The sequence below is a fragment of the Eptesicus fuscus genome, chromosome 15 (assembly GCF_027574615.1).
Source record: "Eptesicus fuscus isolate TK198812 chromosome 15, DD_ASM_mEF_20220401, whole genome shotgun sequence".
Taxonomy (NCBI): Eukaryota; Metazoa; Chordata; class Mammalia; order Chiroptera; family Vespertilionidae; genus Eptesicus; species Eptesicus fuscus.
Genome location: NC_072487.1, coordinates 52,403,278 through 52,420,896, shown reverse-complemented (window position 1 = coordinate 52,420,896; position 17,619 = coordinate 52,403,278). Strand labels below are relative to the sequence as shown.

Genomic DNA, 17,619 nt, shown 5'->3' with positions numbered 1-17,619 from the left:
ATAGGACATTTTCAGCTTTCTCACACCCCCTTCCCAACTCATCTCCCGCAATGGTAACTACTATTCTGACTTTTAAAACCACAGACGAGCTTTGTCTGTTTTTGAACATAACCGGGAAAGTATAGCGGGCATGTGGCCACTGGGAGTTGACAAGATGAGATTTAAGGCCCGTCAAGACCTGCTTCTATTATGAAAACCGTGTTTGGGGCCACTGAGTGGACAGGATGGGGACTCAGAGACCAGCAGTCTTTAAAAGACGGTTCTCGGGCCTGTGTGCATTTATTTTCCTAGCTGATCTCATTCTCTTAGTCACATGGGAAAGCACCTTCTGAAAAACCCGAGACGCTGAACACAGTGACTCCATCTCTCTCTGCAGTTGCTACCAGCTCCCTCCCAGGGCACACGGAGCCGCGAAGGTCCACAGGTCCGTCAACGATGGCCAAAGGGCGAAGTGAGAAAGGCCCAGTGTGTGTTTATTTCGCATCTCTTGAGGTCATCACGGTGCCTGAGTCACTACATCCGTCACTGTGGGTAACAGGGTTCCAGGAAATGACTTTGAAATCATCTCTCTGCCCGCACTGCCCTGCCCCCTTGCCCTGCAAACCACGCCACTCTCCATTCTCTGGCTTCTTCTCCCACATCTCTTCAGCTTCCCTAGTTCAGGCCACTGTGCCCTCCCACCAACCCCTGTCTCTTCTGTGTCGTCTCTCTCCACACCGGCTTAAAAGGGGTAAATGTCTTAATACAAATGGGAGAGGTCGTCAGAGTTCTGCCATCAGAGATATCCTCTCAGGGAAACCCCCATCCCAAGACGGAAAGCTACTTGAGGGCAAGTATCTCTGTCTCCCATTGCCCAACACAAAGCCCTGCACCTCTCAGGGGCTGAAGGCAGGTTAGCTGAATAAATGAACGATAATTCGTTTCGACAGTCAAAGTCAAAACCACTGGCAGATAAAAACTGGCTTGTAGAGAAACTTGTGGAGCTCACTCCTGTTCTTGTTGTCCATTTTACAAACACAAACTATCACCTTGCCTCATACCTTTATGAAGAGTGGTTTTATATTTTCTGAAAAACCCATGTGAAAATTAGCACCAACAATGCCAAAAGGCAAATGGCAAATCAGGGAAAAGATATTTGCTGCACATTGAACAAAAGGGTCAATTTGTTTAATAGACAAAGAGATAGATAGATAGATAGATAGATAGATAGATAGATAGATAGATAGATAGATAGGAAACAGCCCAGCAAAAATTTAGGAAGAGGGAAGAAACAGGCAATTCACTTAAGAACACAAATGGCTAATAAGCCTATGAACAGATACGAAGGCTACTCATAACTATAGAAAAGTCAATTGAGAAATGAGACATCAGTTCTCCTCTACCGGATCGACAAAGATAAAAGCCCTAGACCTTCCAGTGTTCCCAAGAGTGGAGGAGACCAGCGCTCTCACACAGAAGAGATTACACTGGTGTACTACCCTCTGTCAAGACAAGTTAAGCCATATCTACCAAAATGCACCCAACCCCTGACTCAGCAATTCCACTTCTAAAAATGTATCCTACCCGTTTACTCACTGAATAAAGGGAGGCAAGATGAATTGGCACGTGCCCCACTGCATGCCCCTCCCACCCATCACATGCTCCATCCTAGTGTTCCATCACGTGTCTGACCACAGGTGGGGGTGGGGGCACGTGCTGCACCTGTTCCGTGCACCTCCCCATGTGCCCCATCATGCTCTGCGTGCCCACGTGTGCTACATTTAAAACAAACCAAGAAAAACATAACAAAGAACAGAAAGAGACTTTGATTTTGAGTCAGGGCTTAACGGAATTCTTTTATAGACTTTAATAAGAACATTATCTAAGTGCAGCAGCCAAGGGAAAACTTTGGGGTAACTGGCGCTCATTTTGGTGCTCACAGTATGAATGTGTATGCAGGGTGAGCATCACATTACTAGAGGTGTTTGTTAAAGCTTATTGGGAATTATTAAGCTTCTTACTTAGTAAGCTTATTAGAGCTCATCAGAAACAAGGAGCTTATTAGAAATTCGGAATCTCAGGTCCCTCCCAGGCCTACTGAGCCAGAATCTGCATTTTAATGAGATTCTGAGTGACCCAACCCCTAGAGAAGCACTAGTATAGAACACAAGGGCTCTCATTTCTCAAGTTTACCAAACCCTGGAGAGCAATTTGTTTCTTCTGGAATATACACCCAACTGGATGACCTGGAACAATTCTTATTGGGGTTCACTGTCCTATCTACAAAAATGGAGTAATAAGACCTGTCCTTCCTCCTTATGGTATTACCGAGTTTCAAATGAGATAATGGATTTGTTCTACTTATTGTGATGAGGTTGACAGGGGCTGCAGAGTCGGTGAGGGACCAGAATAGGTGTGGTTTCTGCCCTCATGGCCTCGATGGTTTGGTGAGATGGGAAAACACGTGTAGATGCTGGGCGATATTGTGTGACTATCATAGTTATCACAGGGCTTTCCTATGCTTACTCTTTAATTAATTAATTAATTAATTCAGTGGTCAGTCTTTTATTAAAGTACAAAATGCACACTGGCTGGGTGGCCCAGTTGGTTGGAGCATTGTCCCATACATCAAAAGGTTATGGGTTTAATTCCTGGTCAGGGCACATGCCTAGGTTGTGGGTCCAATCCCTGTTTGGGATGCATATGGGAAGCAACAGATCAATGTTTCTCTCTCTCATGTCTCTCTCTCTCTTTCTCTCTTTCTCTCTCTCTCCCTTCTCCCTCTCTCTAAACATATCCTCTGGTAAGGATTGGAGGGAAGGGGAAAAAGAAAGGGAAGAAAAAAAACCATAAAGAGCTCTGAGCAGAAATAAATGAGCCATAAACTCTATCCTCAAAAGCTATTCGTCTAGTCAAAGATAAGGATGTAGGTGGATGATTCCACTTAGAGCACACTATGCGGATTCTCTGAGGTCCATTCAGGGGGCCGTGAGAGCACAGATGAGGCAATGGGAGCTTGGCTTTAAAGGGTAACTACAAGTTCACCATGTTCAGAAGGGAGAGATCAGCATTCCAGGCAGAAGGAACAGCAGAGACAAAGGCAGCGAGGTATAAAGGCGTGTATGCTTGCACCATGACAAGAATTTATGGCAGTGCCAAGAGATGATTTTGGAGAAGTGGCTTGGGGCCAGGTCTTAGATGATCCTGGTGTTCAATGCTAAGGGATCTGGTAGGAAATGGGGAGCCCCCAAAGGGAGGGGAACAACACAGTCACAGCTACATTTCACAAAGACCTGTCACAGCAGCACAGAAGGAAAAACTTGAGGTGGGAAGACTTTACAGAGTCTCTGACAATGACTCAGGGGAGAGATGGCAAAGTAATGGACTGGGGTAGTGATGGGGATATAGAAATGAATAGGAGAGATATCGAGGAAGGTAGAATTGGCAGGATTTTTGACCAAAGGAACGGGGTGGCAAAGGGAAGGGAGGTTTCTGGCTGGGCGTCTGGGTGAATGGTGTTACCGTTGACCAAGAGGGGGGACCCAGAGGAGGACTGGGTGATGATGAACCTGAGTCTGGGCCTGTTGGTGGTGAAGTGCCTTTGGGATGTTTTATTGGCTTGCTCCAACTGGCAGGAGTCACAGGAGAGCAGTCCTGCCTGGGAACATGAACTTGGGAGTTGTTAGTTTACAGGGGCGCTTGGAGCCATAGAGTGCATGGGATTCTAGGAGGGTGTGGAGTGAAAAAGAGAACAGGGTTGAGAGTGGCACCAACATTTAAGAACGGGCAGGAGAGATGAGCCCACGAAGGAGGCTGAGTGAGACCAAGAGGCATTTCTGCTTCCCCGGTTCCCATGGGCATGGAGAGTGAACACCCAGTGGCCACAACTCATCATCCACCAGAATCATCCCCGGGAATGCCCTGGGGTCACCACCCTAGGAGTTCCAGAGTGACGAGAGGCTCGTCACTAAGGACCTTGAGAAGGAGAGCTGAGACAGGACACATGGACCGGGCTTGCCTCCCCATCCCTCCCACGTTTCTCCTCATGCACAGTAATGTCCAGCCCTTTCACAAATCTGTTTTTCTCTGAGAAAAAATCAAGAGGATGTAAGAAGAGAGGAAATAAAAGACATGCTTGAGTTTGTTTAGGTTTTTAGATCAGACATGGACCTAGCACCTCCTAACATCAAAGAAAAACCTCCCAGACTTGTCCAAGGTTGACTCCAATGAGCTCTTTCTTTCATTATCATTAAGAGCAAAGAGAGCCAGGTCCTGTCATGATTAACCAAAGGTGGATTTCACAAACAAATCAAAGAGAGGAAATGGCCCCTGGATCATGCCATCTGACTCGTGTTTTGCTGCAGAAACAGGTCTGTGGCTTTAAACTGGTCATGTCTCCTAGCAGCCAAATAATTGATCTATTTGGTGTTCTGGCTTTAAGCAAAAAGCGAACTGGCCTCTTTAGAAATGTTGGCAGCTTGGCTGGTCCATTAGTAAGACCGAAAAATCAAAACATTAACTGGAAAAGGCCATTATGACTGGGCTGAGCCGGAGTCATCAATAGATGATGTCATTTCAGAAATAAGCAAGCCAATGTCACGAGGCCCCTGGGCAGAGTCAAACTACCCTTCATGGCCCATCAGCACCCTCCTCTGCAGATACTGAAGTCTTCCAAGGAGAATCTGAGCCAGAAATAAATGGGCCTCACTTTACCCTTCCTTTGCTCAGCTTGATTCTAGAGCCTGTGTGACATCCAGCAGGTTATTAAGGAAGGTCCTCAGTCCGCCCATGTGCATACCCCTTAGATTCTCTTTCCCCCTCTTCCTCTCTCCTGGTCCTTCTCTCTCTCTTCTCACACGCCTCATCCCATGAACACCTGCCTCTCCTCCGTGCCCTGTCTCCCTCTCCTAATACCTTCCCTCTCTCTTCCTTTCTCATCCAAGCTTTTAGAAAGGGTAGTAGGCTGTCTCCACCTCTTCAGCTCCCATTAGCTCCTGCCTCTTCCCCTCACTGACACTAATAATATTACTGCAGGTGCCAAGCACTGGGCTGAGGGCTTTCCCTGCATCATCGCCCTTTAATTCCCACAGCAACCCCTATGAAATGGGTGCTATTATTATCCCAGTGTACAGAGGAGAAAACTGAGCATCAGATGGACAGGCAGGCTCACTAGCCCCTGTAAGGCAGTAGCAGATCCCACTTTTTAAGCCTCTGCACTGCCTTGGCCAAAGTCACCCATGACCACCTGCCAGCCCTGGTGGCCCCTTCTCAGTCCTCATCTCCTCTGTCCTGGTGCAGCAACTGGTACTGCCAACCCCTCTCCTACCTGGGCTCTTGGGAAGCCACTTTCCCCCACGCTTTCCCTCCGCTTCACAGAGGGGGTTCCCCCAGATTTCATCCCCGCACTTCACTCTTCTCACGTTAAAAAGTCTTCCAGGAAACTCCAAGCCCTGTTGATTCCAGGCCCACTAGAGACCATCTTGCCCGCCTCCTCATTGCGCCCGGTCGGTCTGAGTGAGTGGCAGAGCCGGGGCTGGAGCCAGGTGACCTAACCTCCAGGCAAGTCCACTTTTCCTTTCTCCGAGCGGCCACCACCTCCTCCCTGTTTTTGTTTGTTTGTCCGTTTTTGTGGGTTTTTTTGCTGAGCAGTAGCAAGCAGCCCTCCCCTGGAGGAGGGAGAAGGTGAGAGACCCTGATAAGGTGGGCGGAGGCTATTTTTAGAGGGCGCTGGCTTTCCACTTAGTCTGGGAGAAACTCGAGGGCCAAGACCGTCAAACACGGGTTTGAAAGGCTGGCTCATTGAAGGGAATTAAGACACAGAAGCCGCAGCCTCCGCGTGCCTCGCTTTCCCTCTCTGCCTGTCTGCTGTGTGGCTGGAACGGATGAGAACCTATTTGCCTCCATTTCCCCTTAATTCTACCCGTGAGGCTCTGAGATGGCACTTAGAGAAAATATATAACCAAGTAAAGTAGGAACAAAAATGAAACTTCGGGACGAGGGTGCTCTTGTCCGAGCAAGGAAAAGTCCCGGACAGCAGCAGATCAAAGAAGAGGGGGCCTCGGCGGGGTGCTCCCTGATCCCCAACACCTGTCTCAGCAGCAGAGGGGTCAGGAAAGAAATGAGAAAGGCTGGTGGGGGCCGCAGGCCGGGCGGGCCCATCAGCGCGTGACCTTGAGCAGGGGGCTCTGCGGCCCTTCGGGAACAAAATGGCTGTCACCCCCGGGAGAATTCCAGATGGGGATTTTTGGGGTGCTCCCGCTGAGGGCCACCCCTGGGAGAATTCCAGATGGGGATTTTTGGGGTGCTCCCGCTGAGGGCCACCCCTGGGAGAATTCCAGATGGGGATTTTTGGGGTGCTCCCGCTGAGGGCCCAGGACTTCGGCTAGGGTCTAGTTCTGTGATTAGGGTGCGGACGTGCTTGGGCCGGGTCATCTCCAAAAGTCTGAGAGGGCGATGGTGGAGGCCCAGCGCCGGGTCCTAAGAGCAGAAGCGGTGGGGGTGGGGATGTGCCTGCCCGGCTTGGAGACCAGCCGATCATAATCAGGGCACCTGGGGCCAGGGGGCCGCTGGACCGGAGCCTCCGGGCCTGCCCAGCTCTTTGGGTCCAAAGCTGTGGAGTCACAGGCCGCTTTGCGAAGCTGGTAGCTGTTACCCAGCACGACGCCGTCCTCACCGCGGGGCGCCCTTCTCCGGCGGGTGTCCGGCCCAGGCTAGCTCTCCCGGGGGCCCTCGTGGGTCCCGGAATCCGACCCGAGTTGGAGGGACCGCCCGAGTTCCCGGTCTCCGAACCCCTGCGCCCTGTGCCCCCGGGGCCCCGGGCAGGAGCAGGGGAACAGGTTGGGGGAGCGCCGTGGCCAAGAGCATGTCCTGCGGCTCCCACGGCCCAGGCGGGGATCCCCGCTTCATCCCGGGAACCGAATCCCGCCCCTACAAATGGGGAAACCGAGTCCCAGAGAACGGAGAGGGCTCGCCAGGGCTACCCAGGGAGTTGGCAACCACCAGGGGCTCCTGCCTCCACGCTCCCTCCCGGTCCACCTGGGCGCGCGCATCGTGGCGCTTCAAACCGCTTCGTCTCCCGCAGTTTGGGGAACTTTTCCTGCCACAGACAGGCGCGGCCCGAACCCGGATTCCACGCCCACCCCAGCCCCCTCTCGCACCCCAAACTGTCGGGAGCACGTCGGCGCGGGCGGGCACCTGGAGCCCAGCAGGGGAGGCCCCCGAGCCCGCGCGGCTCTCCGCTCCCGGTACAGATGCGGCGCCGCGGTGCCGGGAGGAGGGCGCCCGGGCAGGGCCACCCGCGCCGGCGGGGCGGACCGGGGCGTCGGACTCCGGACCCCCGGCCCCGGGCTCCCCGGCCCCGGAGGCAACCCGAGGCGGCAGCTATTTATAGAGGAAGCCACGCTCAGTCCCTCTTGGCGGCGGCGGCGACAGCTGAATATTTTGCCCAGATATGGCTGGGGCCCCGGCGCGGGGGCAGGGAGCCCCGCGGGCGCGAGGGGGACCCCTGCCCGGGTGGGGGGCTTACCGGGCTGTAGAGCTGCGGGGGAGGGCGCGGGCGCGGGCGGCGGGCTGGCGGGCAGCGGGCGAGCGGAGCGCGGGGCTGGACGAACTCCCGTGCGGCCGGGGGCGGGCGGGCGCTACGCTCGGGGGTGGGAGCAGGGGCGGGCCGGCTCCGCGCAGTCACCGCGCCCCGCCCCGCCCGCCGCCCTCTCCCTCCTTATCTCTCCTCCTCTCGGGGGCGCCGCGGCCCGGGGAGCGACACCCGGCGGGCGGCCTGGGCAGGGGCCGGCCGAGGAGAGGCTTGGCTCTGGGTGCAGCGCACTACGGAGTCTCGGGTTCCCACTGGTCCCAGGAGGAGTAACAGTGATGGTAGGTCATCTGGGAAAAGGGGGGCGGATTCTCGGTCCTGCCGGTCTAGGAAGGGTCTTGGATGGTGCAAAGCCAGCCCACCAGCTGCTGCACCTTCACCTCCTTCCACGGAAGCAACGCCCCTCCACCTAACCAGCAGCCCCGCGGGAACGCTCGCTTTGTGTTCCAGAGTTGAGAGTCTCGTCTCTCTACTGAGAGAACGGAGGGTCCCAAACAACGAGGTAAAAGAACCACAACAAAACAAGTCCCACCTTCTTAAAAGGCTAATATGTTTTGCAGAACAAACCACTTAAGCCCAACAAACTGTTTTAAGTTTTAAAATGGCTCATAGAAAACAATTTGTATGGACAGAAGGTAAGATCTCCTTGGGTTATGATGGGAAAGTTTGTGGTAGGAACAAATAATAGGAGCCGTTTTTAATCCTGGGGTATGATTACCAATGAGAAACACTCTGTTTTTAATCTCATCTTCCACTAAAATGCATCTCTACACGACAAACCCCAAAAGCTGTAAGAGAATGCTCTTTGCAAGGGATATGTTTTAAAATAAAGCAATGATTTAACATTCCAGATGTATTTTTAAAAACCCTTTTGTGGTGGAATCTAACAAGTGCATACCACCCAGGTGTGCAGGTTCAAGAATTCCCATCTCTGAGAACACCTGTTGCAACCACCACTCCGTCCGGAAACAGCATTGCCAACGAGCCCGGAAGCCAACCTGTGCCCTTCCCTCCAGCACTCCCTCCTGAAGCTGACTTTCCTGACTCTCAGTCATCACCCCCTTGCTTCCCTCGTCCCTCCACATTTGCCTTCATTTGCTCAATTCTATGCTGTGAAATTGTGTTGTTTCCTCAGGCGGCAGTTTCCTCTCCTTGCTGTAGAGGAATGTACACCCCACGGTGTACCACCGTTTTTAAGTGCACATCTCATTGTCAACGGACGTTTAGGTTGCTTGCAGGTTTTGGCTGTTACAAATAGTGCTGCTGGGAACATTCCCCACCGGTGTCGTCCTTCTGCACAAGTCCACGCCGCAGCCACACTTGGAATTAACAGAAGTGGAAACATTCCCCCCGTTTCTGGTACGTGAGTTGTGGCATCTCACTGAGGTTTGAATTTGCATTTCCCTGTGTCCTACTGGGTTGAGCACCTCTTCATGTTTATGGGCCAGTGGTTTTTCTCTCTTGTATTTTGTTCAAAAGTATTGCCCATTTTGTTTCTGGATAACCTTTTGTTTACTGAAAATGTTCAATATATTTCCCCACTACATATATACAGGGTGGGGCCAAAGTCAGCTTACAGTTGTTCATATGGAAAAATAATACAATAATTAATAAATAATAATATAAAAGTAAAATCTGTTTCTCATACAATTGTAAACCGACTTTGGCCCCATCCTGTACAGTATATGTTCCTCCATTCTGCTTTGCCTTTTCACCTTCATAATAATGTCTTTGACGAACAGGTGTTCTTCATTTCAATACAGTCTGGTCTGTCAACTTTTCCTTCATTGTTAGCACCTTGTGTGTCCTGTGTAAGACATCTTTCCTACTCCTAGACCAGTGGTCGGCAAACTGCGGCTCGCGAGCCACATGCGGCTCTTTGGCCCCTTGAGTGTGGCTCTTCCACAAAATACCACGGCCTGGGCAAGTCTATTTTGAAGAAGTGGCGTTAGAAGAAGTTTAAGTTTAAAAAATGTGGCTCTCAAAAGAAATTTCAATCGTTGTACTGTTGATATTTGGCTCTGTTGACTAATGAGTTTGCCGACCACTGCACTAGACTATAAAGGTATTTTCCTATGTTCTCTTCCTACATTAACCTTTCATGCTTAGGTTTCAAATTCACCTGGAATTGACTTTGGAATATGGTGTGAGGTAGAGGTCAAGTTTCATTTGTCTGTCTGTCAAATTGTCCTAGCACATGATTACTTTTTTCAGTTACATCAACAATGCAATTAATTACTTTATTTTAAAAAGTAATGGAAACACTTCTAAAGTCAGGGAAATAGAAACCACCTCTGCATTATCTGTAGATAATTTGAGAACTTTTGTTTATTTTTGTAGGAAAAGAAACCATTATAAAAAAACATTTATACTACTTTATTTCATTTACACATTTATGTCAGACTTTTTTACTTTATCATAAATAATTACTTAAGTCACTGGCATAAGTATTCCCGAATTTTGAATCACTTTCATTATAAATATTAAGTATAAATTTTAAAAAGCTAGAAAGATCATTTTAATGCTTTATACGAAGAACTAAAACACCTGGTCTTTAACTTCCTGTTCTTTCTTTCCCTAGATTTTCTCACACAAAAAAATAAGCAAATGACTTCAAGTGTTTTACCTTCAGCCTGGTAGTCTCCCTGAAATCCACTCCATATCTCCAGTAGTTTGTGCATATCTTCACCCAGAGTCCTATTAGCTTAAACTCAGTATGTTCAAAACAAAAAGTTTAAGCCTCCCAGTCACACTGAGTAAGGGTCACCATCCTAGCCTCTCAGACCTTAAGACTTGGCAAAACTCTTTTTTTCTTTTTCTTTTTTTGCTGGCATCACTCTTTGATACCTCTTTTTCCTTATCTTCTATATCCAAGATGTCAGTACTAGTCATTCTAACCAAGAACTTCAAAAAGCCTTTAATATTTTTTCTTTAGTCCCATTGCTCCACTTTAGCCAGGGCCTCCCCCCTCATCTTTAGGCCACTGCCAAAGCCTCCATCCTGTCCCTCTGTTGATGCATCCTGCCCACTCCTTAGCAAGCACATTCATTATATGTGCCTGATATGGGCAAGACAGCATTGTGTGTGCTGTGGAGGATACAGACAGTGGTGCGCATCTCCCACCAACTCCACACTCAGTGACGTCACACGGTTAGCTGGAACTGAACAACGGAGGGCGTATTTACAACATAGGAATCATCACACTTTGCAGATCAAGGTTCACCGACCACACCCACTAGAACTAGTGGTCAAACATCTACCGGCACATCACTGCTCGAGAATGCCAGTAACCCTGGATGAACATGCATGGGGCTCAGGGACCACATAAAGGTCCCGTGTGCCTGGCACGGGGAATGGTGGACAATGAGGTTGGGTAGGGAGATGGTAGAAGGCCTGGGTCTTCAGTCTGGACTCCCTCAGCAATGAGAAGCCACTCAAGACTGGGGGGAGGGGCACACTGGTGTGCCTAGCTGCCCCTCCTGCAGCACCACTAGCAATGCTGGTGTGCTAAAGACTCGGGATAGTCTTCACAGGGTCTGGTGACTTTGGGACCAGAGTAGAGTTAAGTCACGAAATTCTCAGTCTAACTGGAGAAGAACCCAGCACTGCAAGGAAGCCAACATGAAGAGAAAGGGAAACTCTTCATCTTAAGATCATAAAGCCTAGAAATTAGGAGGTAGTCAGTTCTTATATTGATAAACATTTTAATCTAATATTATAGTAATAATTCAAGTGCAATTTTCTTTGAAAATTCAACTCTGTTAAATAATACTTATTAAATAGTTTTCATCAAACATAACATATTCTTTTCAAACCCCACAGCAGTCAGAGCCATGTAGCAGAGATAAGATTTTTTTTAAGCCTACTACATTTTGTTATTGCTAGAACATCTGAATTAGTTGTGGAGGTCTCAGAGCAGCAATTAATTAACTTTTGAAAGCTCTACTAAATATTCTGACATATAATCATGAATCCAGATATCCGTGTCTGGCAGGGATGTGTCCACTAAATACACCACCACTTTCTGGTCCCAAGGATTAGCACTTTCTATCACTGTCTGCACCAGTGCCACCAGAGGTTTCTTCTCCACATGATTTCGAAACACCATGGAAGCCTCCTCAGACCACTGGTTGCACTTCACTCCTAGGAGAAACAGCAGAGCAGAGAGGGGTTAATGAGCCTTTCTCTGCCCACTATAATGGAAAACTTAGTCAATTCCAGAGAGGCTTAAACATCCCAGGCTAGACTTGCCTAGCTGAAAAACAGTTGCAGAACCATCTTGAAGCAGTCCAGCTTATAGTTTTCTATTCTAAATGGATTACTTTTGTAGACCTTTTTCTACAGACACAGCTTTATTTGAGGTTTAATGCTGTGTTATAAAATGAAGTTATAATAACTACTGAACATTTCCCTACATAAAGTACATGCAAATTTAAACTGATAATAGACATAAATAGGGGGAATAAAATATCAATAATACCAATAACATTTCTCTGATTTATAGATTTTTTTCCCTTGATGAATGAGATATAGTAAAAAAGCATTAATATACTAATTTTTCAACATTTTATTATATACAACAACTGGATTGAACATCTGGAGACTCAGTTACTATTTCCAGCTCTTCCTCTAGCAAGTGGTCTGATTTTGGGCAAATCAGTTTATTTCCCAGGCCTTGGTTTACTTATAAAATAAACTGGTTGAATCAGATGAAATTTAAGTCCCATGCATTTCTAAATCCCCATGACTTTTTGTTTGTTTGTTTTGTTAATCCTCACCTGAGGATATTTTTTTCCACTGATTTTTAGAGAGAGCGGATGGGAGAGAAGAAGGGGAGGGAGGGAGAGAGAAAGAAAGAGAGAGAGAGACATCAATGTGAAAGAGACACATCCATTGGTTTCCTCCTGCATGAGCCCCCACCAGGGCCAGGGATCGAACCTGTAATCCAGGTACATGCCCTTGACTGGAATCAAACCCAAGACCCATTGGTGCACGGGCCGACACCCTAAACACTGGCCAGGACGTTGCAAGTTTTTTCTTAATGCTACAATAAAAGTATAAAGAACCTAAACATCCAACAATAGGGAAACAATGATTAAACAGAATATTTTTCAGCTATTAAAATCATTATTAAGACCATCAAACAGCCACCCCAAAATTAGGGGGGAAATGCTAAGTGAAAAAAGCAGATTGTAATACTGTACCTGTACTAAGATTATAGCTTCAGAAATAAACTCATGCATGAACAGAGACAGAAAGAATGTGGAAAAACAGAAATAGCAGGTATAGCTGGAGGGCATGACTCTGACAGATCATTAAAAATTATTTCCATTATGGTAGGGAAGTTATTTGTTCTAAAAAAAAAAGTTACCTCAATAGGCCAATGACTCTGTACTCAGGACAAAATGACAATATAAACCACGTTGGGGAGTGAGTTCAAATTCCACAGAAATTACCTGCTAGTTGAGCCGTGACTGCTTGGAATGGCAGCTTTCGGAACATGTCCGCTAGGGGCTGTACTTTTCTTATGTTGACTAACTCGTGCTTGCCGTAGTCCAGCTCATATACGGATACCAGTCCATTGGTCAGGATTCCCTTTAAAAGCACCCTGTACCACCTAGGTGTGCAAAGGATTGAAAAGGAAGAAGAAACATACAAAATCAACACCTGCTTTAGTTAAGGATAACATTTTACGATAAAAAGAAAAATGAGTATGAATGATGTCTATCAAAATATAGAACTATACTATCATAGAAGTTTTTAAAGGGATTGCTTCTTCTTTTTCCAAAGGTTCCTATTCTCGGCTTTATCACTGGCTCATTTGATGGAATTCTCTCACTCCAACAACCTTTTTCAGGCCTCATGGAGCTAAAGGAGAATGAGACAATCTACTGACCATCACTAAGCAGAATGAAACAAATGCCATGGAGGATGATCGGGACAAGGCTAGTAGATCCCTTTATTCTGTCGGGGAGACAGGGATGGCCACACGTTGGGGGGCAAGGCACATGTGTGGAAGGTGGGAAGAGGGAGGCAAGCGGACCAGGCCAGGCTGAAGACACGCATGAGGAGAAAAGCACAGAGGACTCTACAGGGCGTGGTGATTTGGATGGAGCAAACACTACAGTAGAGTGGAGGGGTGGGATGTGGGCAGGAGTGGGAGAGAAAGACTGGGAAGGGAGGTTGGGAAGAGATTACCAAAAAATAATGTAAAGTTGACAATTTTAATTATGCCAAGTAAATGCATTGAAAAACAAAACAAAAAAATCTAACCTATTGTTTAAAGAACCTGGAAAGGGTAGGAGAATATGGGGGAAGATCCAGTGTTCAAGATGCCAGAAATTTACACAAATATGCTTTTCCCCTCTGGGCCTTTACTCATTAAAAAGAGAAAAACCTAGACCTCCGCGTTCAGGAATGAAGGACCATTGTAAAGTCCTAGAGTCTTGCTCACATGATTACACTGAGGCGAGGATGATCGTTCATAATGTCTGAAAGGGAAGTCTCTGCTCCTGCACGGTGGGAGCCGGGGCCTGCCTCAGGGGGCAGACCCGACACCCTCTGAAACACGTGTATCAGGTACAAGCCCCGTGGGACAGCAACACTGCAACACTGTGGGCTGGGGGCCAGACCGGACCGATTGCCCAGCAGTGTACACCTAGTGGGAAATGGGTACAGGGAATCTACACAGGTGCCCCACGGTGAACTGCGGCAAGAAAGCTACAAAAAGGCTTTCTTCAACACTGATTGGGGACTACTAGGGGAAATTCCATAAACCTTCAAATTAGGCCACAGTGCAGCAAGCAAAAATCCGTGAGTTACAGGGCCACAAAAAAGGATCAGAATAAGTACCTAAGAGCTTTGCGGGCCAGACTGCTGAGCTGGAGTCCCACCTGAGCTGGGCCATTTTGCAGTTGCGTTACACTGGGCTCTTTGTTTATTCTCTGAGCCTGTTATCTCATGGGTAATATTTAATTTTAATTCACTTGCAGGAATAATATATACAAAGCACTTAGCACTTTATGTACTTGACCTTTTAGGCACTTTGCTAATGGTAGCCATTATAATTATTATTAAAATGAAGATAAACTGTGTAAATATAAGAACTTCAGACCAAACAGAGAACTTGTGTTGTACTTTTACTCAGCTTTCAACTTTCAAAACTAATAGCTTAAATAAAGGCTAGATTTCCAATTTCAGTGCAAGGCTGCTTGTGAATCTCCTGGAAAATCTGTTAAAAACATGGATTGTGGGGTTCCACCCCCAGCGATTCTGATTCAGGGTATCTGGGGAGACCCTTCACTACAGGTCTGGAGTGAAGAAGGAGATCTCCATTGTTAATAGGTTTCCCAGGTTATTCTTAGCCGAGATAGATCTGGAAACCACTGTAATAAAAAAAATGCATCCAAAATTCCTACGTGTTAACTTACCTTAGTTGGAAACAAGGTGTAGTAAAATGTCCTGGGTTGTAAGCGATAGAAACTCTAAACATTTTACATTGTTTCAGAGTTCATAAAGTTAAAAAAATCAGGGAATCTGTTCTTATCTATAAGACATCCCTTGCTTATCTGGGGTACAGATTAATTGGTTGAAGCCCAAGAGTCCCAGGGTAGAGCTGTTGGGCACATGGGGTGAGGGGAATGGAGTCTAACATCCCATACGGCAGGCCTCCTCCACACAACCCTTGCTTCCAAGTAGGAACCCCCATTAATTATCATTAATCTTCCCCCCAGATAACAGGTAACAGTAATTTGATTTTCACTGTGATTAAATTATCCTGCAAAGAATTCTGAGGCAAATTATACCAACACTGTTTCTGTTATTCTGAATTAAACATATTTATGCTTTTTGTTATCAATAACTTGACACAGTAAAAATGCTTTTTGGAAGATGAAAAACTTGCAACATGTTAGTTGAATGCTTTTCAGAACAAGTTACTATACTTTTCACTTTTAAGAGTGAAAAATGTGGGAGAAAAAAAAACCCTACATAACAAGAGAATGCTAAATTATGATTTCTCTGTATGATGGACTATTTACTCAGCCATTAAAAATGTTTATGAAGAAATTTTATTACATGAAAAACTGTTCACAGGATTGTCACGTAAAAGAGTAAGTGCAAAATTATACATACTAATAATAATCCAGCTGTATAAATATGCAGAGTAAAAACTAGAAGAAATACATAAGTAATTGAAGAAATACATAAGTAGTGTCTGGTTAACTAATTTTCGTTTTGTATACTTTTTTGTATTTTTAAAATTTTCTACAATAAACATCTTATTTTTTAAATTAAAAGGTTATTAAATAAAAATGTTTTCTGAATAAACACATATATTTTCTAATAGAAAAGTAGGAAAAAACATTTAAAACTTCACTTCAGATATGCTTCGGTTTTAATAGGAAAATGATCACTAGATTTTTAGATAAATGACATCATTTTAAGTATTAGAAAACTGCATAATTCATTAGTCTCATTTCACATTCAAAACTCCCATTTGTGCTGTTCAAAGTCCCCCTGCAGGGATTAAGGACTCTTGTTATCACTCTACACATTTCTCTTAGGAATAGAATAAAACGCTTTGTCCAGGGACCTACTTATTTTCCACTTTTGCGGCGTACACTTGGTCTTTCTCCACTGCCGCGTGGCGCTCCTCAGACACACTGTAGTACAGGATCATCTCCTCCATCAGAACCTCCAGCTTATGGATCTCTTGCCACCGCTGGATGACAAAGTAGCCCGGGTGGCAGGCCACAGGCACGTACACATCCATGTGTTCCCCTGGCTGTGCCAGGTGCACCGGAGGCGGCAGTTCCTCCGTGGAGAAAGAGACCGTGTGATCCACCACGAGCTTTTTGCTGACATCTGCGAGGCTCTTTCTGACATTCTCCCCCGGGTTGCTCGCAGCGGCGGTGTGCCCGCCTCTGCTGTTGGGAGAGCCAGCTTCACTGGCCAGGGCACTCAGAAACACGTCCTTTTGATGCTTCCACAAGTCTGCGTTTGTAATCTGGCGGTTAATGCTACGGTGAGGATCAGGGAAGTTCTTAGGAGTAAATAAATAAACGTGTGTGACCCCTCTGGTTTCATCCACTTTTGTAACCTTTGAAAAACGTGAAAAACCAATTCAAGAAATCCAAGTTTGTACTGAACTCCAACAGGTGGTTATAATATTAACGTTAAATATTAAAGCACAGTATTTTGCAAAAAATCCCCACCCCAACTTGCTCAAAGTCATTTTACTTCAGGGCTAGCAACCAGTAACAAGCTTATGGAAGTGAAGAATTTACTAAGTTCCAAAATCTCTGAGACTACCTTCCAACTTGCTAGAGGTCATTATTACTGAGAGGAAATGATTTGATATATCATGACTAAATTTTTTAAATAAATGACACTTAAAACACTCAAAATAGAAACAAGAGTATGAGGAATCCCCATGTGCTCAACTTCAACAATAATAAATAATCACAGCAATGGCAGAAGGTCCAGTAAGCATTCTGCTTGAGGCTGGTGTCCTCTCACACTGAAGGGAGCAAAAAGCTTTGACATTCGCCATACCCTCCAGGACCTCTGGTCTAAACTCCTTATTTGGTCTTAATATCTGACTCAGCCCTCAGTCCTTCCCCAGTTACTGAGAGAAGAGGGACCTTGGGAGTGAGAGAGGAGGGAAGCTCCGGGCCAGAAGGGCAGTTTGCACCTTTGTCCAGGAGACCTGACTACCTAGCTACCTCTTTCTGTCAGCGGAATGAGTGTCTGCCTGGGACACCAGACACTGATAATGGGCTGTACTGTTGGGTGACTGACTGTTCAAGTCTTCTCATCAGCCCCTCTGGCTTATCTTAGAAATGACAAACATGAGATAATTCTAGCCACATCTAGTTTTTATCACATCAGGCCAGGAGTGAAAGGCAGAGAACAGGCCTGAAGACAGGGAGACACCTGCAAGGCAATCCTGCGGCAGCGATTTACTTAAAATTGTTTTCTTCCCTAGCAAGATGAATCTACTTAAATTCATCATTGGAGTGCTAAGGAAGTACTGACTGCTAATCATTTTG

The 17,619-nt window shown here is 46.6% G+C and overlaps 2 protein-coding genes across 3 annotated transcripts in view; both read right to left on the bottom strand.

Annotated features, from left to right (window-relative positions):
• Positions 1 to 7,553, bottom strand: part of TMOD1 (tropomodulin 1) — a 74,748-nt gene extending 67,195 nt beyond the window's left edge. The window contains exon 1 of the mRNA XM_054727110.1: positions 7,505 to 7,553. The gene's annotated coding sequence lies outside the window, so the exon portion shown is untranslated. The remainder of the gene's footprint in view (positions 1 to 7,504) is intronic.
• Positions 7,554 to 9,894: 2,341 nt separating this feature from the next.
• Positions 9,895 to 17,619, bottom strand: part of TDRD7 (tudor domain containing 7) — a 56,704-nt gene continuing 48,979 nt past the window's right edge. For both annotated transcript variants that reach the window (XM_008141879.3, XM_028145978.2), the window contains 3 exons: positions 16,165 to 16,667; positions 13,024 to 13,184; positions 9,895 to 11,710 (listed from right to left, as the gene is read on the bottom strand). In XM_008141879.3, the coding sequence (XP_008140101.2) occupies positions 11,490 to 11,710; positions 13,024 to 13,184; positions 16,165 to 16,667 (885 nt within the window). In that variant the 3' untranslated portion in view covers positions 9,895 to 11,489. The remainder of the gene's footprint in view (positions 11,711 to 13,023; positions 13,185 to 16,164; positions 16,668 to 17,619) is intronic.